Source organism: Saccostrea cucullata, unplaced genomic scaffold (assembly GCF_032062105.1).
Source record: "Saccostrea cucullata isolate Sc308-1 unplaced genomic scaffold, CSIRO_AGI_Scuc_v1 ctg450, whole genome shotgun sequence".
In the NCBI taxonomy this organism is placed as follows: Eukaryota; Metazoa; Mollusca; class Bivalvia; order Ostreida; family Ostreidae; genus Saccostrea; species Saccostrea cuccullata.
Window position 1 is genome coordinate 199,874 of NW_026924387.1, and position 24,222 is coordinate 224,095.

Here is a 24,222-nt window from a genome sequence, read left to right on the forward strand (position 1 = left end):
AAAGACCCCTATTGATTTTGAGGTCAAAAGGTTAAAGTTCAAGGTTTTTATACATTCTGTCTGTGTGTAATAATCATTTCCGGGCGATATTTCAAGAAGATTTTGAATATAATTTTATACCAAAATCCCTAGGACGTCTCTCGCCCCTCTCAAAGTGCCCCGCCCCGTTGTTTTATTAGATTTATAGTATTACATGTCGCTATTTTTAGCGCAGGGGCATGAGGAGAGTTATTGCGTATAAAACAGGTTCTCGGCGGACTTTATGTTCTTATTACATCTATTAGAACTGTTTAATGCAGGCTAAATAAATCAAACACCATGGATTGTGTAAAATTTTGAGAATACCGAACATGAAAACATGAATATATACATATATGTGACTTCAGTTCTGCATATACTTCTCATCTTGTAAAGCGATTCCGTGGTCCAGTGGTCATGTCACTCGCTTCAAATGTGAGAGGTCCCGGGATCGAATCTCGGTCACTGCTTTTTTTTTTTTTTAAATACTTTTTTTTTTTTACTAAATGATAGTTCAGCATGTGAAATGAAAAAAAGTTATAAAATCATTATTACAGTGTGATAAATATTCCATATAAAAAAATTTACGTAATGTAGCAATCAAATCTTTATATGCATATAGACATACATGTATTTTATTTGTATACATATAATAATTCTACAAATGTCAGGGGGATCTGACACCCCCCCCCCCCTCCACGAACTGCGCATCGTTTACTTTTTCCCTAAGCGGGGGACACCAGCTTGTACGAGGTACAAACAACTTTTTTCGTTTGTTAAAACTTTAAAGAGCAAAGAGGTGTTTTAATACTTTTTGCTTAAGTCGTCTCATCGTTGTCAACAACAATTTAAAGTTCCTAATGTTATTAATTTCTTAACCAATGGGAATCTATTTGCCATTTGAGAGACGTTAATTACATAGTGTTGAGAAGGTCACGAACTACTGAAAAGTCAAAGGTTAACTGAAAACCGCACTACGATGGAAGTATAAATTGTTAATTTATATTACCTCGGCAATATATCTTAATGTCGAGTTGAAGCGACATTAAATGCTTTCTTCTTCTCACGTGGAAATATTTTGCAAAATTCTGCTTTATATGAATACAAATAATAATTCTGCGAACATTAGGGGACAATAAGTACTCATGGGAACTCCAACATATTTGCATTATTTAATCAAATGAAATTCTAAAATCTTTTTGATACTATATACATATATGAACTTTCTCTTCTATAATTCCTGGTGGAATTTTCTCACCGCGGTGTTTGAATGACACCCCTGCATAATCTAGAAACACTAGTATAATACATTGGACATAATTATCAGCGTATTCTTTCACTTGAAAAATTTAAAATTTAAAAAAAAGAAATTTGCTTAAAATAGGAAAATGAAATGGGAAGACGTTGTACCATGTAACCTTACTGTGTTACGAGTTCAAAAACAATATCACCCGTGTTTGTCCTTCAGATAACAACTGTTTTTGTTGAACAGAATCCATCATTTCCAGATTAAACACACTTAACAACTTTAAAACTAAACAACCTTTTACTGTAGCTCTTCTTTCCCTCAACAAAAGAGATATATCCATCTACGCAATCAAACTTTCCACTTTCAGAAGACTAAAAACAAGCAACAAATCAAGTCTTAAATTTACTTTGAGTAAGGTAAACCTCAATTTTACATGATAAGAAACAGAATTAAGATAAATTCTCAACATGTAAATCATTCAAGGAAAAAAAAACAAAACAAATTCTGTGAACTTTCATTCACGAATATTGCACAAAACCCATCATTTCCTGTACCTATTTTGCAATGTAACAAAATGGCGCTAGAAATATGATAAATCAAATATGCTTATATTAACATTCCTACTTAGAGTAACTAATGCTTAATATCAATAAATCTTGGATTTGTTACAAAACATTCCGCGTACATAAAAAAAATCAAAAAATCTCAATAGAAACTTTAGTTTCTGCGCATGCTCTACCCGTCCTTCCGGGGTCATCGGTCAATTGTTAAACGAAAGTTGATGAAGGTGAGTATGTGAAATAGATTAAGGATCAATGGAAAAACGGGCAAACATAGCTCTTGTCGTTTCAATATTGGGATTTCTTGGTTTTGTTGGTATATTTTTTCTTCGATGTAGATGTTTTTGACACTCAGCCAAAATGCATTGTCTGCAAAGCAGTTAACAACACTTTGCTTTGTCACGTTGCATGTTACTTATGAAATGCGAGACGAGCGTCCATATTTAGTTGCTGTTCCCACCTATCTAGTCTTGGAATCATTGATATCTTGTATCAATTGTAACCAAGCAGACACCTACATAAACACTGTGCGTGCAGATCATATGGTACACCAAACTCTCTCTTCGTCTCTGATGCTTTCATGCAGCTGTATTGCCGTCTCGTCCAATCAAACACATTCTTACATTGTTCAGTTTGGCAAGTTACACGAGTTGTATATATAGATCGGAGCTCAAGAGAATACATAGCCACACGAAATAAAAAAAACAATCTCGGGAATGCTTTTCAGTAACTATGGTAATACAGTGAAGAATAAATGATATTTGTAGGCAACTACATAACCACGCGATGAAATCGGAACGAAAATACACTATATACCTGCTGCTTAAATTCTTCAAATCTGCACTTCATATTTTTTCAGCAATATTGCCAAAAAATCGTTTGCCCCCACATTTAAATTGACAAACACAGAATATATATATATATTTTTTCAAAGGTTTTTCACGACAAAATGACAATTAATCCTAGAAGTCCGTAACAGCAGTCATTTGATAGTTGTAGTTGTCAGTAGTTCTATATCCCTGTTGCTGCCCCTGCGCGCCATAAATCGGTGTGGTAACAGACGAACTTTCTCGAACTGTTTTAGTATTACTACCAGGTCCTGAGGACCAGGCTTTGATTTTTCGGTTATAGTTTTCCTGCTCTTTGACTGGTTTTTGAGGGGGTGGGGGAGGTGGGGGTTCCTGTCGGAATAATTGTGGATTCTGTCGTTGCTGTGCTAGCCATTGTTGCTCCTCCTGCTGCTGTTGCACCCATTGTTGATGCATTCTTTTAGTAGATCCTAAAATTGGAGGGAAAAATTATTTAATTTTGATTTAAAAAGTCAAATTATACTTCGATTTTTCAGTTTTACACGAAGGTATGCTTGTGCCTTGTATTTTAGTGAAGTCTCTCATTATTAATGTATATTAGTAATTCCTGAAGTGTATATGTTTTTGGGGAAAAAAGAACAGATATTTCCCTCATGAAGTACTGTGAAACATGCTGTCATGATAATTATGCTAATAGTTACAGAATGTTACATAACTGTACATCAGAACGTATTATAGATAAGATCAAGAAAAATGATTCTTTGCATTCTATAGAGCAGCCGACTAAGAGAAGCAATGCTATTTGTCTTACAGCCAGCAACTATAATACCTCTTACTTATCGCCATAACACTCTATTAGAAATCTTATATCATGTTACATAAATACAAAACACATAATGTCTATGGTCATACAGTGCATTGCCTCTAAACGTTTTAAGTTCTCGCCTGAAAGTCGAGATGGGTTGAAATTAAAGGGATTGCAAGGAAAAAATAAATGGGGGGTACAATTTTACTTGAAAGATAATTTAGGATTGAAATTTGTCTCCGACATCAAATCTATAAATCTATCGGTTAGATTCTGAGTGGTAATGGATCAATCATACTTACACGCGACGGGAACCTGTATTTTGAAAAATATATGCATGGATATTTTCAATAAATTATTTATCAAATATCGACTGCATCTTGTAAAGTAAAAACTTATGCAACAGAGGATGGTATCTTTCTGTTGGCCTCACTCGTGATTATTGATATAGCAAATATTGTCAAAATTTGTTTACTCGTACCTTTCAAATGCTATGCGAAATATTTCAAATTTGCCTTAACTTTGATAAGATATTTATTAGTTGTCGAGAACTGATCTAAGCACAAATAAACCACCACACTAGGGGGTGCTAAAATTTTGATAAGATGAATAATAATGACCTCTTGTTTTGTAAACCAAAAATTCCTGAGTCTCCAAGAAAAACATTTCGAACAAAAAGTGCTAAAATAAGAAATAAAAAAAAACTGTTTCTTACCGTCTCTATGATCCCCGGAGCCCCATCCCTTGGCTAGTCTATTATAGTTAGGACCTGTGATCAGTTTTGGTTGTTCGTCAGCTCTGAGAGAAATGTGCGTCTGTTTTGTCTGAGTTTGAGTTTGCTGGTAGGGGACAGTTACAGGTTGTACCACGGGTTGATACTGTGGTGGTGGCTGAAACTGCGGCACGGACTTTGGTCGAGGTTTAGATCGACCGTCCAAGTGGTCGAAAGCCTTGTCTACGTACCCCAAGGGGTTATCCATGGCGGCCTCCCAGGGCGAGACGGCTGGTTTAGGAGACGTGACATTCAAGATTTCGTTCAGGCGGGGTTGCGGCGCTGGCTTTTGAGCATTGCTTTCGTCGATGACCCATTTCTCGGACCTCGCGGCTCTTTTCTGAAACAATTTAGCTCCCCTGTTTCTAGTAGACTGCAAATCAGCCACCAGGCTTTGACACTGAGTTGGTGACACGGATGAGTGATCAACTTTGTTCGAGCTCAGTCGAAGTCTCTCAAACTCGTCCTTTGACAAACTCATTTTGTGATCGTCGTTATAATTAACTCGACTAGCAAGATTTGGTATACGAAATTGGAAAAGAGGCTTATTTCCTCCCTCGGATTCACTTAATTCGCTATCAAGGTCACGCAGATCAGCTACATCCCCCGCCGACGATGACCCGTGGTACAACACCCCATCGTGGATCCACTTGCTAGACTTGCGTTTGCGCTTTGCAAACATCCTCGCACCGCGAGCGCGTCGATTGGCTGCCGAAGTCAGCGACTTTGCTATTTTTTTGCAAAGGTCCACTTGTTCTTCAACTGTTGGGTAATGCGCAGTCGGGTCATCATAAAAGGCAGAATCGGAGAAGATTTTTTCTGGAAAAAAATACATAAAAACAGTTTTAATTAGCATAAAAATGTCATGAAATATACCTCTTACCCCTTTGGCAAATGGAACCTCCCGTCCGGTTTATCAAGGTAGCACCGTTCCGATGACAAGGATAATTAAGTCAATACGTTACCTCTTGGTTATGTTCCAATATCATATGCTTTGTATATCCCATAATAAACGCACAAATATCACGTATATTAGCGAGAGATAAAGAACGTTGTTCAAATCTAATTTTAAATAATTTTTCTTTTCATAAAATCCCAGGTTGGCATTTAATGAAAGTCATAGGATTGCTACACAACAAAGGCAGGATAAAATAGTTCTTTTGTCAGAAGTGCTCATTACGATAACGAATTGGGAATTTTCCATCTGTAAGCGATTTTAGTCTTCAGGGGTAATTAGTGAGAGCCCAACAGACATCAGTATACATTGTGCCTACATGTATATACATCGCACGTGCTTTCAATAGCTAGCAGGATGTGACATTTTGATAAAGAAGAAAATATCAGAAAGGGATATGAGTTTTCATATTTAAAAACAAGGTATTTCTCGGAGAATACATCGCACATTTATTGATTTATTCCATTTTTGAAATAATAAATTTATCACAAAAACTAAATTCAATCGAAAGGAATTTGTTTCAATCTTGATATAGAAAATTGAACAAAAAATCCACAAAGCATAAAATTTGCAAAATTACAGGAATGATAAAAGAATGGGAATAAAACTATTCCAGCTAGAATTTGGCAAAGTCTTAGATATTTGAAAACAGAACTGAATGCAAAAACTAACGATCGTAAAACAGTAAGTGACCAAAATATGATATATTTCGCAGAATTTTGTTTTTATTTTCGCCCATTATATATACGTTACGATGGATGATAATTTCCACGGAAACATATGATTTATTGATAGATATACGATAGGTTAAGTCTGAGCTTATCCTTTCGATGAAAACAGAGGTTATCCGAATACAAGGGATCAATTATATTTATGAATGGATTTACTGTTTGATATTTGGCGAACTATCGTATACCCAAAGCATTGCTTAATATACTAGCATCCTATGATTGGTAATCCTCACTAATGAAATGCACTTAGTGAATTACGTATTTATTGACATAAGGAATGAATTATAAAGATAAGTCTGAACAAAATTATGCCTGATTAGTGCGATTAATAATAAATATTTAGTGAATGTGAGTAGGTTTATTAAGAAAACCCAGAAAGTTAAGAAATTGGCTATTTGATAAGAAACAAATCGTCCCTTTTGAAAACAGAGGCATATTTATGTGTAATGCTGATGTTTTTTTGTAACATGCATTCATTTGAAAGAAACATTGATAAAACAACAACCAACAACACCAAATCTCTGCAAAAGACAAGGTCACAAAAGACAAAGGTGCAGAAAACGAGAGGTCCATGAACCACAACACTCACATGAGCAATCTCGGGTCCTTTCGTTTTTTTAAAGATTTTGCAACGCATTTCTATATTGCCATGGAAAAAAATTGGTCCAATTTGGAGTTTGCCACACTAGTCCAAAGCAGTCATGATGAGCAATTTGGAAAGGTTTTTAAGAAGATTTTTGCTCAATTAAGACCGACTCAACCCTATCTGAAGCCATGATTTGTATTACTTGAGGATACTAAGATGTTGATACGAACAAACATTGTCATCCTATTCTAGTAAAGGGAAAAATTCTCCTTTATATTCTTATTTGAAATCGAAATAAAGAAGACAAAATTAACAAATAGACAGCTAGATAGCTAATGACGATGGGCAGCAGAGGATCAGAAAAATCTCAAGTAAACCCACGGTGAGCTAGAATTCCCATTTGCATACACAAAATCATGTTCGAAAACAAAATAAATCCACTAAAAATAATATAATCAACAACAAAAATGTAATAAATAAAAAAAATCAACTTAATTTAAACCATATTAAGTAACTTCCTGCATTGAACTAAGGATCTAAAGGTCACACCAATTCAATAAATATATAACTTAATGATTACTTACTTCTTCTCCGGGTGCCTGTTGATCCCGTGTCCGGAGTTCCGGGAATATCGCTCTCCAAACTGTAAGTCCGGGTAAGGTCAAGGTTAGGCAGATGCTGGGGTCGTGGGCCACTCCCTGGGGTCATCAGAGATTCGTCATATCCGCTAATGTTTTTGTCTTCGTGGTCCATTTCCGGTTCGATTTCAACCGGTGGAGCAAAGATGGGAAGGTGTTTATGACCGTGAATGTCGTAATATTCGTGGTCGACTTCATCTTCGTCTCCTTCATTATGCTGATGGCTAATCAATTCCTTGACAGCATCAAACGTCGGTCTTGGTACAGGAAACATCAGGGGTTCATTTTCCAAATTTCGGCTTCTGGGAAGCGGTTCAGGTGGAGGAGGTGCTAACGGTATCCCAGTTTCGTGAGACTGGAACTCCAACGGTTGCATAACCGGATCTGGTTCCATGTACACTGGTTCCGGATGAAATTTTACCTGCGTGTCTTCCCCGGAAACGCGCGGCTGAAATTTTGATACGCGGAATATAGGTATATTTGCGTTGGCTTCTTGCAATGGTTGCGGTTCCGGAGCTGGCGGGTGAACCGGAAACACTTTTCCAGCGGGAGGGTTACTCAGAACATCCTTCACATTCGTTACCCGGAAATGAGGAACTGGACTGGACGCTGACTTCGGCTGGAAATCGGAAGGTAATGGTGACAGATTCTCCTTCATGGGTCTTTGTTGGTCTTGGATGTCAATGTACACCTGTTTTGGCATCTGTTGCGTCTGGTACTGGTTCATGGTGACCTGTTGATAGGGCTGCGAACTGACCAGTTCCTTTTTGATGTATGTGTTGGATCTGAGTCCCCCGGGCTCGTTTTCTTGGTACTGGTGAGTGACAATTTTTCGAGTTTTGTCACCCTCTGGGATAACGTAGTTAGAGGAAGCAGACGATACGATGTTTTTGTCGGAACCGTGTGGAAGATTCATTGGCCTCTGTGGTTCTCTAACGGTCTTCTTTCCGTGTCTGTAAAAAAAGTCTTAGGATTAATCAAGTTCGTTGCAATAAGGATACTATCATTTTAATGCCACTGGTGTACCTCAAGAAAAATATTAAAAATTAATCCTCTTTTAAATGATTTCTTTTCAACATTTTGAAAGTATCACACCTTTAAACATAAGGTAAAGAACTTATGGCTACAATCCATAGACGGGATCTCCTTAAGTTTCGTATCATTTAAACCCAACAAATAACGCTAATAATAATGTGCATACAAGCTAGTGTGAACATAAATTAAGAATCGCAAAAAATCTGTCGACTTTATGTTTAAGGCAGAAAATAAACCACGAAGGAGATAAAATGGACAATTTATAACTTTAAAGACTTCTCATATTTAGAAATAAAGTTTATGAATGAAAATTACAAATGCTTTATATGACGAAAATACTTCTGCACTAGTTATTATGTGAATACATGTATATGGTAACTAACTATGAGTGTAAAGGCATTTCGTCTGGAGAAATAAATGATAGGTCCCAATACTATAGTGAAACAGACTTTGATCAGAAATATTTGCCTGAATAATTTGATTACTTCAGCTTAAATACATGAAATATAGGTCTACCTTTGGAGATCAATGGAGAGTTTGTCTCCAGCATTCTCCACCAGATGCATGACGGCTTCGTGGGTTTTCCCTCTAACGGGGATACCGTTCACACGGAGCAAAATATCTCCCTCCTGAAGTCCCCCTTCGTACGACTTACTCTTCTTCCGAATCTGAAAAAAGGGTTAAAAATCTTCAAATATTTTCTGTTTGAAAAAGGAATTCGCATATCACTGTTCAGTGCAGGTATAAAGATGAGAATGACAAAATGTGGCAGGTTTGAGTTTTCGGTTTCCAGGTAGGAGAGACGGTAATAAAAATGTTGACGGATCTGGCCCATATCAGAAACCTATTTTACTGGATGTACGCAACTTGTACATATAGATAGATCCATTAACAGCCTGTATACTCTAGAGTTTAGAGTGATAAATTATTTTACACTTCATAAGATTGCATTTTATTGTGCAGTTGCGATGAGGGATGGTACCTTGGTTTAAAGATTACATGCACAATCATCAGTTATGCTTTTATAAAAGACGTTTTTGTGTTCTTTTTTAAAAATAAATTTTAAAACAAATAACAAAAACCAAACTTTGATGCATGGGTTGATATATATTTTTTTGACTAATTTTGAATAGAAATGGTAAAAATAGTAAATTCCTTATAAAGAAATCTAAATTTTTTTTGGTGCCCAAAATGCCACTTAGTACAGTTTTCTGCTCATGAACTATGCAAATTTTTGCACTTATGACATTTTTATAAAATCTTGCAATATTTCTATACATTTACTCTTGATGAAATTATTTACATGAAAATAAATCTATTAAACTTATTGTTGATTTCAGAGAAAAAAACACTTTGTGCTCTTGATCTTTAAAGTAAATTGTGTTGAAAGACTTTCTTTATTTGAACAATTAATATACATTAAACTGACTTGGTGTATATTTCTTGTACACGAAATGGTATTCAAATCAATTTCACTGTTTGCTTAGTAAAAAAACACAGCTAATGTAAATATTATCAAATGATTTTTATAATATTTTACAAAGCACGTTTATTTTAAGGCATACGATCATGTATACATTTTGAATTGACTGGATGGATGAAATGCAAAATGTACCACAACATTTTCTGACCCCAAGAGAGTCTGTATGAAGGGTTATCAAGCAATATTGGCCAATTAGAATCAGTGTTTTGAAATATAACGTCCATCATTTCTATCATTTAAAGCAACACTTTCCAATGAAAAAATGACTGAGTTTCTGAGGTCCGCAAGAATAATATACCTTTTCATTAAAAAAAAATTATTAGATGTTCGTGTATTATTTTGATGATGTGATTTGTTAGAACATTTTTCTTTTTGATCACGGCGATCAATAATCCATGTTCAAGCCAAAATCTTTACGAAATCTAATTCTTGAAGTCAAGAAAGCTCTTAGCAGATTTGATAAGAATATGTAAACAGGTAAACATTATTGATCATCGTCTCTCATTCGGCGCCCACACCTGGAAAGCATCCAAAAGCGAGTCCAAAACTTACAGGCATCCATATTTTATGTACATAGATATCCGAATTTTTTTACTCAAACGTGTGAGTCTAAATTAATGGGGTTTAATAATATTGAACATTAGGATTTCTGTCTTCCAGCTGTAACCATTCTCATGTCCATGTGACGTCATACGTCATGGGAAGAGCGATTAACCCTTGAAATAAGAGAGAATGTACGTCCATTCACGTTTTTTCATCATAAAAATTATACCGACAAACATATTTTCTGCTTTATTGCAAAAAGGCGAAGAATTCTTACTTCTGAAATCCTTAATATACGAAAACATATGAAATGATATTTGTACTTGTATTTTTTTTACATTTTGCCAAAAGCACTCAATAATACACTGTGAGATTGCAAAAGAACCTCAGTTGTTGCCTTGTCGGTTTCGAACCATGGTGGTATATTAGTTATATTCAGCAACCTTCATGCTTGTTTTATGTTTTAGTATATTATTTTAGTCTGCTGCAGTAACCTTGACAAAGAGTTATCTAACCCACTGATTGGCTCATTACGGTGTTTGTTGCATGACATTGCCAAAAGGTAGATGACTTTTCATTATGCTGTTTGTTTCTTGTACATCATATCGGTCAATGCTGGAACATTATAACAATTCTGTCATTGAGCGTGTCTTTTGTTGTTACCTAATAGCGAAAGTGATTACTTTAACACATTTCTCATGCAGAGATGCAAACGGGATTCGCATCTTGAATTTGCACGCACACGTGTCATTTAATTTAGTATTGTGCAATAATTGCTAATTATCAATGGCAGTAGAAAATATTTCTTGAACAGGAACAAAAACCGCTTTCTAAAGTCAGTCGACTGCAAATCTTTGAAGAAAGCCAGATAAAAACTTGAACAGATTGTTCTAAATTGGTCGAATTAGTTAGGGAGGTAATATGTTCGAACTGTAGCGATAAAATTTATGTATTGTGGATCTGGATTTATCGCAAATTTTGTTTATGGAAATGGAATTTGTCTGATATGCCAACTTTTTACCAGAACCTCCTGCAATTTAGAGGGAGATTTGTTTCTAATGGAGGCAACTCACGTGTTTTTGTCATGCATTTTACCCCACCTATCTTATCAGAAACATGCTCAAAAATCACGACATGTCGCTTCTTAATCATGTATTCCTCTTTGTGCAACCCTTGCAACTGCAATGTTTAAACGATACATTATCAAAATTGGCAGCCCTTTTTCTGGTTTTTCAAGAAGTAAACAACTTTGATGTTAAACAAACTCGCATTTTGCAAACACAAAACAGCACTCTTTAGCTGTTGCTTAGTAAGATGTTTTTGAGACTTGCTACCACAATTGTGATACATGTATACAGGTTTAAAAACTAAAGCAAAGAATGTTTCAAGTTGTCGGAAGTTAGCAAAATCTGTCGGAAACATTGTCTAAACAAAAGGCGCAATAATTGCCAATAAAAATGAGGAATACCAGCTTTGTTACTATTCGAGAACAAACGTTTTGTGCATAGTAAATACGTGGTTGAAAAGTTCAGGTACTTTGGTACGTCTCGGTCAAAAAGTCATACAACATAACAAAGCAAGAAAATAACGATCAACCTTGCCTTGTATACTAGAGCTTCTTTTGTTTAAGAAATTCAAGGAAAAATTCGTTCAGTCTTATAACGATAAATCTTTATTGTGTTTCTGCTTTACTTTCTTTGCTGTATATTATAAAACAGAATATTTCATAAATTGACTGTGACGCATCTATTTTTGAGGTTGATGTCATTGTCGACAGCGAGTGGTTGACACGAACACGGCATTCTAAGTTGTACTCACACAATGAAAACAAATACTGCTATTTTTAGCAGAACGATTTCTGAAATAATTTTCAAAGAGTGAAAACAATGCGAAGCATTGTATGCATGCTGTTACCTTGGCAACTTCGATTGGGTAATCCTCTCCTCCAAACAGACGAAACCCCCATGGTGCCCCTCCCTTGAGGGTGACATTCAAAATATCTCCACTGCCCATGATTGGCAAAGTGATCAAAAATTGTCTAAAAACAGTTTCCAAAATTCTCACTTCCTCATCATCGGTTCAATGTAGGGATCTGAAAAATACATACTGATCAAAGTTAGAGACAAATCCATCTGCTGTAGACAAGATTTTGGCTTACATACAAGGCTTATAGACGTCTCGAGAAAATCTAGGAGGCGAATTGAATCAAATTTTATCTTTTCTCACTCCCGATATTTCCGAGATATAGGAATCGTTTCCAGTAACCCCCTGGAATAGTGAGGAATAGTTATCTACACAGTGTGAAGCTTGCTTTGGTGCACCTAAAGAAGGATAATATTTTGGGGGGTTTTGCTTTTTATATTTGTTTACATCATTGAGATGGAAAGATACGGACAAAATCTTCACATAAATCGATCTTTAAATTGATAAATCTTAGCACTTATCTTGTTTACTCAGAGAAAAAAAAAACAAATCGGGAGAAGAGCTGCATAGCTTTACGTAACTCTTCATTTCATGAAGGACCTATATTGTACAAAATAAACAGTGATGTAAATTGCATTTGTAGTTTTAAGAGGAGATCGGGGTGAAGTGGGATCCCTTTTTAGGGTTTTGAGTAAAGGAATATTACCGGTAACTATAACATTATTTGATATGAGACATTTCACATGTCCTTTATTAAGTTATTTTTTCTCAATTGATTTCAAAAGTTAAAAATACAAGAATAATTTAATCATGGTTTTAAAGGATTTTGTTAGCTCATTAAAATCGAAAAAAAAAACTCAGTTCTGTAAAAAATTGCTTGCAAAGCATTTTTTTTTTTTTATCAAAATCAAGCTATTACTTGATAAACTCTCTTCGATATCAATTTATCAAGCAGTTAAGCACCCAGGAGCAAAGAACAATAAAACAATGGAGAAGCAATGTTTGTGGGTTGGTAAAGAATTGGGTGAAAATGGAAAGACCTTGGGTTCCAGTACAGACATATGGCATATCTTTAGGTTTATTTCTGTTATATTGGCATACGGGTTCTTTTATGTGATAACCCAGGGCTATGGAACCATAAAATATTTAGAATCATAATTGTGACCGAGTGCTTCAAGAGTGTTCCCCCCAATGATATTATACCCCGGTATTAGCTGAATTTCTTGTCAAGCAAATAAACTGAATGGAAAAACTCTTCATTTGTTCACAATTCATATTTACTAAATATACTTTTTCTACTCAAGAAAATTGTGGTATAATATATTTTCAATATGTGCCAACATTGCCATTCACTGGAACCTGAACCCATTGAATGAATTTGATATTTTGGAAAAAGGGAATCAGTGCATACGATGACATAAATATACATACACAACAAGGTCCCACGAGCCACAACGCTCACCAGATTAACTTTGGCCTTGCGGTTCACCAGATTATCCTACTTGTAATACCTCTATAACCCCATACTCCCTGTGGTCATGCTTTGAACAAATTAGAATCTACATCACCATTGGATGCTTTCACGTAAATTTCAGCTTTTCTGGTCCAGTTGTTCATGAGAAGATAATTTAAAAGTTATCTCCTATACTAATAAATTTCATTATAAAACTTCTTTCAAAAAGATATAACCAAATTTTATGATTTTGTCCCTATCCCGAGGGTCATTATTTGAACAATTTGGAATATGCACTACCCTAGGATTCTATCACATATGTTTCAGCTTTATTGGTCAAGTAGTTCTTGAGAAGAAGATTTTTAAAAGATTTTCCCTATATATTTCAATGTTAAACTTGGATTCCCTATTATGGCCCGCCCTACCCCGGGGTCATAATTTGAATAATTTAAAATCTACATTACCATAGAATGCTTCCACATAAGTTTCAGCTTTTCTGGCCCAGTGGTTCTTTAGAGGAAGATTATTTGAAGACCCGACCTTTTTTTCTGTTTTCTTTATTATCTGATTATCTCCCACTGTAAGAGGGCATGACCCGTCATTTTAACAACTTCAGCTCCCCTTTTACCCAAGGATGCTTTGTACCATGTTTTGTTAAAATTGGCTCAGTGGATGTTCAAAATGGAAATGCGAATATAAGATACTGTATTATTTTCAGTTCTGATGTGTTGCAATTTATGAAAAATGCCACTGGAGCATTGAGATGCAATCACAATGCAGCAAACATTTTTTCTATCAAGTTTAATGTAAAACATTAGGACAACGACCTGAGAAATATTCAATTCAGTCCTACAACAAAGTAATTAGTAAATAGTAAGTGGAGATACTGTATAGTTAAATTCATGTATATACTTTCTTGTCACGTGGTATCAGCAGAACAGGTGCAAATCACAAAAAAAAAAACTGGAAACTGAAAAAAGTGCAAAACATTCTAAATGAAATACATCGTAGGCGTTCTGGATGTTTTAAATGTTATGTTGGCATTTGGTTAATAGCCAATAATCATAACGCAAGAATGTTTGTAAAATGGCAAAATGTATGAAAATGCATAATTATCTAAAGCATTTGCTGATACTGCAAATAAATGACTTAAGGCAATCTTTCTGGAAATGGGGAAATTACATGTATATCTTACCGACATTGTATAAAAATAATATCCGATATCTAAACAAAAGTTAGTGCATTTAGACTCAACAAAAATAAAAACTTCAACAAGTGGAATTACTGATCCTTTGGATTTATATTATGGAAAGCCGATTCCTTTCAGTATATTATGTAAAACTTGGATTTATTGAAATCCGTCGAATTAAAAGGACAAAGAAAAAATCAATCTTGTTAAAAAAAGTCCGGCGTTTATTTTTTCTCAGCTAATGAATATGTTCGGTATTAAAATTAAAGGATGCTGGGTTTATCAACACTAGATAGAAAAGTGCTTAAAATGTTTTTTAACGTTGGGAAGTAAACATCGGTTAAGCAAAAGACAGGAATTAATTGTGTGGAGAAGGAGGGGCAATAATCTAAGTCATGAAAAAATCATCTAAAGAAATCGCCTCAAATTTTCTTAATATTATATGTGAGTTTATACCTCAAAAATATGCAATACTGAAACAGCATGGTTCTCCCATGTTTCAGATAACAAGAAATCGTTTTTATTAATTTTTCTTAAAGATATGACTCTGGCAGTCTGCGATTTTTCACGGATTTTTTCTCCAGTTTTGATTGTCAGTCGACATTATATTAATACAGATATTGGAGGCATTTGGTCTCCTTCAATGTAGTTATTATCACAAAAGTCTCAAATGATGTGACCTTATCATGAACTCAGAAAATCAGAAACGAAACACATTTTTCATTATTTTTCCCATGTTCTAGAAAATCTATAAAGAAAATAAAGTAAAGAATAAGACTCATTTAAAAAAAAACCTTGAGATTGTGTTTTCGTCTGTACACCTCAGTCTAAAATGATGTTTTCTAATACTTCAAAAACCATTGAATGTCATGAGGGAAGAAATTATAAAGAAAACCAACACTATTCTATGTAATCTGCAAAAAAAGTTAAATTTAATTTCCACTTGAATTTTTCAGGACCTGTTACCATTAAAACAAATAAATCAAATCTGAATGGGGTAGGGATGTGGGTTCGGGAAAACTTCTTAGGGCAATTAATTAAAACCAAAAAAAAAAAACTAAAATCCGAATGGATAGGGTTGGGGGTACCGTAGTCAAGATATATGTGTATCCCTGCACTGAGAACAGAATGGTTAAATTATATAATAGTACGCTGTAAACTGTATTAACCCCTTTGGTTTGGAACTCAGAGGCAAAATATGTTTCGGATTAGAAGTGAGAGCACGGTATTAATTATCGCACGCGCACACGGCACGATACCACTTCTAACATAGATCAAGCGATAAATGACGGGGATATATGGGAAATATAAAGCCTAACCACTTGTACTTAGACGTAGAGATAATTTTCAGACATTATTGCACAATGGATGAACTTAGCTGGGCGGATCCACGTTTTTTCTTCAGAAAGTCTCGTCAAACTAAGAACTTTTGTAATTGTTTATTTACGAAAATTGTATGCCAATATGTCGAGAAAAAAAAATCACTTTTTTTCTTTAAAAAGATTAATACAGTGTATAAAGATAACATACAGGATTTATTAATTTTTTTGGCACCATACCTCCTTGGCAAGAGCATATATTAAAGAAATTAATTTCTTTTGCTCGAAAAGTTCATAAGTGACAAAGCATAAATAATTTCCTACAATACGAATCTCGCATTCCAAAAAGTGTTAAGCTACTAAGAAACAATCTATCTTTCTAAAGATGTACCGATGAGATATTTCGATCTGGCACATGCTTACTATGTATAGGGCTGATGCACTCCACATGTGCAAGTAATTGTCATCATGTATCTACTCAGTACATGCCAAATATAAAAATGTCGAGGTCAGCACATCAAGATAACCTTCTTCTAACCAACCTTAAAATGGCACCGTGTAATTCATGGACTGGAGTCATGGAGTGGAGTTATGGAGTGGAGTTTGGAGTGGAGATTGGAGTCAATTTTTGGAGTCAAGCAAAATTGCGTTTGTTAATAGAAATAGAGTTCAGAAGAAAGTTCAGAAGAAACTAGTTATTTCACCTAAAGCATAAACATTAATGGTACACACGTCCGTTTTCTGTTTGTCCAAAGATAACACCTTTTCTTGAACTGTGGGATGAATAGACATATTAATAAGTAGTCAAGACAATTAAAAACACACAGAATACCTCATGACATAACCTTTGATAGATTTTTAGCTCACCTGAGCCGAAGAGCTTTTCTGATCACATTTTGTCTGTAGTCCGTCCGTCTGTTTAATAATATTTCTTACTTTCATATATGGTGATATTTGAACCATGAGGAAAAAGATTTTAATATTTAGCATATTCATTTTTTTGTTAAAATAATTTTTAATTTCAGGTATTTCGTATCATTTAACTTTTCCTTCGGCTTTAGATATAATATGAAAAAATGAAATAATACTTATTGCATTTTTTAATTTATTGTCTTATTATTCCTCTGTGCCTTTTCTTTTCATGCCCTCGTAATAGAAGATTCAAAGAGGGTATTTAGTTTTTGCCTTGTCTGTCTATCTGTCTGTTAGTCTGTTTATCAGCACAAAATTCAATCCTATCCAAAGCTTTTGAGTGGGTAGGGCTATGGCTTTCATATTTCATATGTGTATTTCTTGTGACAAAACTTCTCTTCTGGGATCACCAAATTTGACCTCTTGACCTTGAACTTAGGGTTTGACCCACTTTTACCAATAATTTCTGAACTTTAACCATAGCCAGTATTTTTTTATTAGTTGATGCTAGGGCTTTCATACTTGACAGGTGCATCCACTGTAACAAGACCTTTCATTAGGTATAAATATTTGTACGTTTGACCTTAGAAAAATTGACCAGCTTTTTAAAATATCTTGACCATAACGTCTGAACTGTTAGTACTAATGGTTTCATGCTTTTAGGGTATATTCCTTATGACAAGACTTTTATTGGGTATGACAATATTTGACCTTTTGACATTGACCTTAACGTTTGACCCACTTAAAAATACATTGACCTAGACCATTTGAGAAATTTCAACCCTCGCCATAAGCTGCCATACAGGGGCATCTGTGTTTCACAAATACATCTTGTTGATCAATTATGATATAAAGAATATTTTGAAACATCTGCTACCATGGAATAGTTCAGTGATTTTCCTCAATGATAAAAGTCATTGAACTGTTTACCAAAAATAAACTATCAAATACCTAAATAATGGGACTGCTATAATACTTGTACGTTACATTTTGGAGGAAAAGACTGGCTAATCCTAATAATTAGGTCTTTGACCACATTATCAATCAGTTTTGATTAGGTTAGTAGTTTTAGGAAGTTATCAATTAATTTTGATTTAGGTGGTTATTAGTTCAATATTAATGTTCAACATACTTACAATGTATATACAAATGTACCAAATATTTATTAAATTAGAGGTTTATCTTGCCAATAGATTATTTTAGAATATTAAAGACAATCATACAAATGCCATTTCTGGAAAAAAATTCTGCATAATTATGTTTAAAGAAAATCTCAGACTCCAAAAATTGACTCCAAACTCCACTCCATAACTCCACTCCAAGACTCCAGTCCATGAATTACACGGTGCCCCTTAAAATGCACGAATTTCATAACTTTTTAAAAGAATTCATTCACTTCATCTATATTGTCAACTGGAGCGATTTGCATCATGCAGTTTCTTTGAAAGAAAATGATGCTGTTGCCAATGGTGATTTGACATCTACGTTGTCGTCTGCCAAATTGATAGCTACCGACGGGTTGAGACCTAAGAGAGATGAATGTTTGAAAAGTCACTTACCACTCTGGGTAAATGTTGAAAAACCCACGTCGCATTACACTTTTGCGGCGACCTTTAGATCCAAAACGTCACTCGGGTGAACATGGTAAAGGGATGTATTCACTTTCTTTGCACACGCGCGTATGAGTTTCTTAGAGCAAGTAGTTCGGCAGGCGGGGATCAGATGCAGTTCGCTATTTATTTACATATTCCAGAGATCGGCTGGCGTGTTGCGATGGGAAGCATATATTATGTGTTAATACATGTGTTCTGAGGTGTTAATCAGAGGTACAAATTATAGCACATCAAAAAAATCATGTCCAGTTATAGCGTACTTATTTCATAGTATGTGATATCATTTGGCGTGAAAATCAAGATAATTTTTTGTAAAAGACGAAGAATTACATTGTATTTTACTTTAATGTAAATTTTATTTATCAAATTTTTTGAAAGAAAAGAATTAGCGAATACAAATCCAATGGTTATAACCAAGTTTTATTTCTTTGAAATTTGAATGCAGTTTTGAAATTGAAGGAGTTCTGTTTCAGGATAGCCCATATATAGTGTGTTATAACTGTTTTCTTTTGTGTATTTCTCTTAACTTTACTTTTTTGATTGAAAACCCAATGCAAGTCATCATTACCCCCTTTTATGAATGCGTCAAAGAATCAATCGTGTTTTGAGCTACTGTACATTGTAAATAAATAGATTAGAAAAAAAGGATTATGTCACTTCCTCACCGAATTTTTGGCAAGTATCATAGACAACCCGCATTGAAATTAAGGTTTATTGACTTTCGAATAAGGTAGATAACTCAAACTTGTATAAATGATTAAGAAATTGTTTAGTTTACATGCCATACATGTATATGTTTAAAAATATTTATTTGTTTATTTTAAAACAATCTTTATACAGTATTTGGATAAAATGTGAATAGTAATTTTGTTCCTCCGGGTGCAAATTTAATTGTTATGTTTAAGATTGTTTTTCTCTGTAGCTCAAAACGTATCCATTATTTCTTAATAGAATACGTATCTAGCATATAATTTCTCGATTCGGAATTTTGCGATCTAGCACTTTGAAGAAAGGAAGTAGCTAATATCTGCGTTTATACTTTGCGATTCTATTCGACTTAAAATTCGATGTTTTAAAATTTTAAACAGAACCACAATATACCAATGATATTTGTTAAACACCAGTTTAACCCATTACTTAGTAAATTCAAACTTTACTTTGATGTTCAGGTCTTGATGTCTGCGTGATCTCAATTCAAGGTCATACATTCAAGGTTACTGACAAAAATACTTGAGTACCGGTATGTCAAAGTCTTCATTAATGGGTAAGTCAATGTACATATAAAGGAGCGGGTTGTTAAATTTATATAAATATAAATTACTGTTCAGAAAAACAGGCGTTGAATAATAGAAAATGCTCATAAAAATGTCTCTGAATTCTTTAAGCATAGAATTTTATGTTGACTATGTAAAACAAACACATTATGTTAAACTACCTGGTCCCTATTACTGTATAGGGGGAAAATAACTCGCGGTGTTAATATTCGCTACATTCACGGTGTTAATGGATCAGTGAATTCAAGAGACAGTGAAAAAGTTTTCAATAGGTATAGATAAGGGAGGAAACTTTTATCATATACCAATTCCGCGAATTCAAGAAATCGTGATTGTTTCAAAAAAGAGAAAAACGTGAAAATTACAACCCGTGAAATTATTCCCCTATACAGTATCTAAATATTAACCGCGAAGACGGTTTAATGGAGTCATTTTTTAATCTCAAGTACGATATCTATCTTTAGGCCATACCAATTTAATTTCTTGTTCGTCTGATATCAGATGAAAGAAAAAAGTATGAGCGAGCGATTAAAGTATTATTCCTTTTTATTGGCAACATTTTTTGGCAGAACGAGAATTTAAAGCACCTGAGCGGCGGACAACAATATATATTTAAAAAAAACACAAAAAACAGAGCGTAAATAGAACAGAAATTAGCACAGAATTTCCCAGGTGCAGGGAGTTTCAAGTTTTTATTTAAGATAAAGACCCCAACTGGGGTATATGAATACAAATAATACAAGATTTTTACATATAAACAAGAATGCATAAAACATCCGTTTGTCAAAAGAGGAAAAATTGAGAGTTATCTCTCTTGAATAACGCTTAGATTTCAAATATCACAATTTTTAATCCATAGTGATACTAGTGTAGTACGGAGACAGTTTTATAAATTTTAAATTAACGAAGGGGGGAGTGATGCAAAATTAACAACATGAACTTGTAAATTTTGCATATTCTTGCTCAAAGTAAATTCAAAATTTACAACATAACAGCTGTAACAAGAAGTCATCTTCGTTTCAATATACAGTCGCCCGCGTGGTGCAGTGGTTAGAGCGAGTCGCGAAGTAAGGAGTTGATCCTTACGTCGCGGGTTCGAATCCCATTCTCGGACGATGAGACCGGTCCTTCGGATGAGACCGTATAAACCGAGGTTCCTTGTCGCAGTAGGTGCTGGCACGAAAAAGATCCCTCCCTGCTCAATGGTCCTAAGTGCCGAGTATAGGGCAAAATTTTCAGCTCTCCACCGGCAAGTGTGGCGTCTCCATGTGAGTGAAAAATTCTCGAGAGGGACGTTAAACAATATACAATCAATCAATCAATCGTCTCAATATACTGAATACATCGTTGAAAAATGAACCCTTGTAGTAATTTTTGTAAAAGCGCAATTGATAAAATCTCAGCAAAATACATTAACCTGTATGGTAACAATGCATTAATTACGTAATGAGCTTAAGTCTAAAAATGGTTGATGTCTGAAAAAGTCAATGGAAAGAAAAGTATTCGTCTCTAAAGTTTAAAAATATATATTCATATTTTGCTCGTTCTGGTTACAAATTACTGGATATATGCATAAATTTCAAAGCAGTAATCACCATCAGTTTAAAGCATATATATTTTGTTTTGAACATATATAATCTATAATTACAGAGAAGTTCAGCTATAATATAATAACTGAAATAAATATGTCCACTCCCTAGCCTTTATTAAGCTCGGGAAAAAAACAGAAGTCCCACACATTTCAGCTATACATATATACACTCTGAACACACTCAACACAGCCAAAACACATTTTAAAGAGGAATGCCCCCGCTAAGTACTGTCTCCTTAATATAAAATCTGGACGGAGTATTGATAAAATCCAATTTGAATTCAGAGTTAATTATCTACTAATATTGGCAGTGATAATTCTTTCAGAGATGTATCTTCTTGAAGAGCACATTTTTTCAATGCAGGAAAATTTGGTGAAGGTTCCACGGGTCTTGTTGTACGCCTCTCCTCTGTGAAACCACTGTCTTCGTCTGAAGATCTTGTCGGGTCTTCGGCGTATGAATTTTTGAGTAGTTCTGTTTCAATGTGATGCGCATGCTGCCGCGAGTGACCAACCTCTTCTGGTTGTGTAATTGATGACGAAAGTGAACCACCAGACGACATTGATATCTGACCATCTGGTTGTGACATATTTCTTGTAGATACAGAGTCTTTATCGTTTAAAAGGAAGGTATGTTCACTTTGATTAAAAAAATTATTATCTGTAAAAAAAAAAAAAAAAAAAAAAAAAGAAAGAAAGTTATTTTCAAATTTACAATCTCCGAAGCAGATGCTCGAAAATTTACAAATCTTAATTAACAATTTAAATTGCTTTCAATTAATACCCACCTGATTGTATTCCGACAGAATGTCTTGATTCCTCGGTTTCTGTGGGATTTGTTATATATTTACATTCTCTTCGTAGATTGTGTTTCGAGCGACAGAACATAAAAACAAGTACCCCAATGATGACCAAAATGATGAGTAAAACGACGAAAATAAGCCACAAAACCGTCTCAATACCACCTACAAAACACATTTTTCAGTGCAAAATTATAAAAATTCAAGACATATTGAAAAAAGAAATGAAATCCGATCAATTATTATACATTTCTTAATACTGCCTAAAACCGAGTCGAGATCAGGACACTCAGATAAAAATGTAAAATACAACATTCATCAGTAAAAATTAATAAATAAATAAATCTAAATCAATGTTAATAAAATCAACTGTTAGAGAATATCCTAGGTGATTTTTTAAACAAACAACAACAGAAAACATTGTACACAGTCGTGCCGAACATACCCCCCCCCCCCCATTTTTTTTTTTCAAGCATGAATGGTGGATAAGAATCAATAGAATGTATTTTACCTGACATGTCAGAATTTTGTTTTCCTTTTGTTGAATTCGTCGACGTTTCAAGAGCAGTATATGCTGGTTTTTCACCTATGAAATGCGTAAGTGAAAAAAAATTCAATAAATAACTTTGAAGAAAAGAACTTCAAAATATTTTTTGTCTTTTTTGAAAAAATTCATTTATTAAAAAAATCAAAATTCCTCACACTTAACACAGAACCTATTACATATAATACAGTGGAGTTAAAATTACCTTGGCAATATGAGCGACACTGTAATGGAAAATCCTTTGATTTGCAAAGGTCATCCGAGCAGAATAAACACCTTCTCTCGTCCGAGTCACAATATTGATGAGGAAAGGCGCACGTGTGTTCCCAACAATTAAACTTAAATCCAGGGTCAGGTTGTGTGGACAGATTCAGTCCGAAAAGTGTCCAACAATACAATACAATACAGAACACATTCATCCAGGTCGAACCCATCCCGAAAAATTCAACATACTGACTAAATGCTATAAATAGATAAGAGTTTTTCCAATGTCTTTAAATAGATTGTTAAATGAAAATAAAGTATTAGAATTCATTTTTCAAACAAACTCAATGTTGTTTTTGCAAAAAAAGTGCACTAAAACATCACTTATTAATCGCTCAAATTCCTGAACTGAATCATTAAACAATGGGCTTAATATTTTAACTGCAATAGATTAAATGTTTAAATATATAACTGGAATTTAGTTCGCTAATTTTATCTCTGTTGTATACTACTTTTTATGTATGCTTATCTATTAATAATTCAGGTATTTTCAGGTATTTTTCAGTAACTGTTATTTTAAATTACAGATAATGCAATTGGAACTCTTAAAAAAATTAACAGTAAAATTATAATTAGCCTATGGTACTAAGAATATTTGATAAAAGCAATTTTGAGAATTACGGGAGGTTTTATATCTAAAAAGAATACAGGGGCGGATTAAGAAATTTTGAGCTCTTGAATGTAGGCTAAATATCATTCGAATATTTTAGTATCAATAATAATTTTTCACAGGACGAGGCCAAAACCTAAATATCACATGATTATTTTAGTATCAGTAATTTTTCAATTTTTTTTCATTATTAAATTGTTATTTCATTGACTTTAATTTGAAGCATAGTGAGTAAAGGCGATTTTTTAATTAAGAGACGAATTCAGTTGTAAAAAGCCTTTTATTTTCGTTTCGGTTCTCAAGACGTAGTATAGGCACTTGCATATCTGTATGGTGTAGAAAAAGCACTTTCGAAACAGTAGATTGCTTTACAAGTATAATTCAATCTACATAACTTTCATTTTGCAATATAGTTTCAAATCACAGGCACTTGACCATGCAGACTTTAGTACAGTAACTAATTTTCTTATCTAAAAAATCATTAGGTTTAGCTACGGACTCATGAACGATACACATGTTCCATACCAAGTGCATTTTTAGCTCTAC

At 34.2% G+C, this 24,222-nt stretch overlaps 1 protein-coding gene across 1 annotated transcript; it reads right to left on the reverse strand.

The window, feature by feature from the left end:
* Window positions 1-1,656: 1,656 nt before the first annotated feature.
* On the reverse strand, window positions 1,657-23,251 carry LOC134266329 (uncharacterized). Its single transcript, XM_062748579.1, is given in 11 exon segments — window positions 1,657-3,106; window positions 4,157-5,032; window positions 7,070-8,076; window positions 8,675-8,826; window positions 12,099-12,222; window positions 12,655-12,677; window positions 18,568-18,671; window positions 21,883-22,119; window positions 22,247-22,423; window positions 22,770-22,844; window positions 23,008-23,251. Coding segments are annotated over 11 exon segments (3,321 nt in total). The 5' UTR covers window positions 23,237-23,251; the 3' UTR covers window positions 1,657-2,789.
* Window positions 23,252-24,222: the final 971 nt, after the last annotated feature.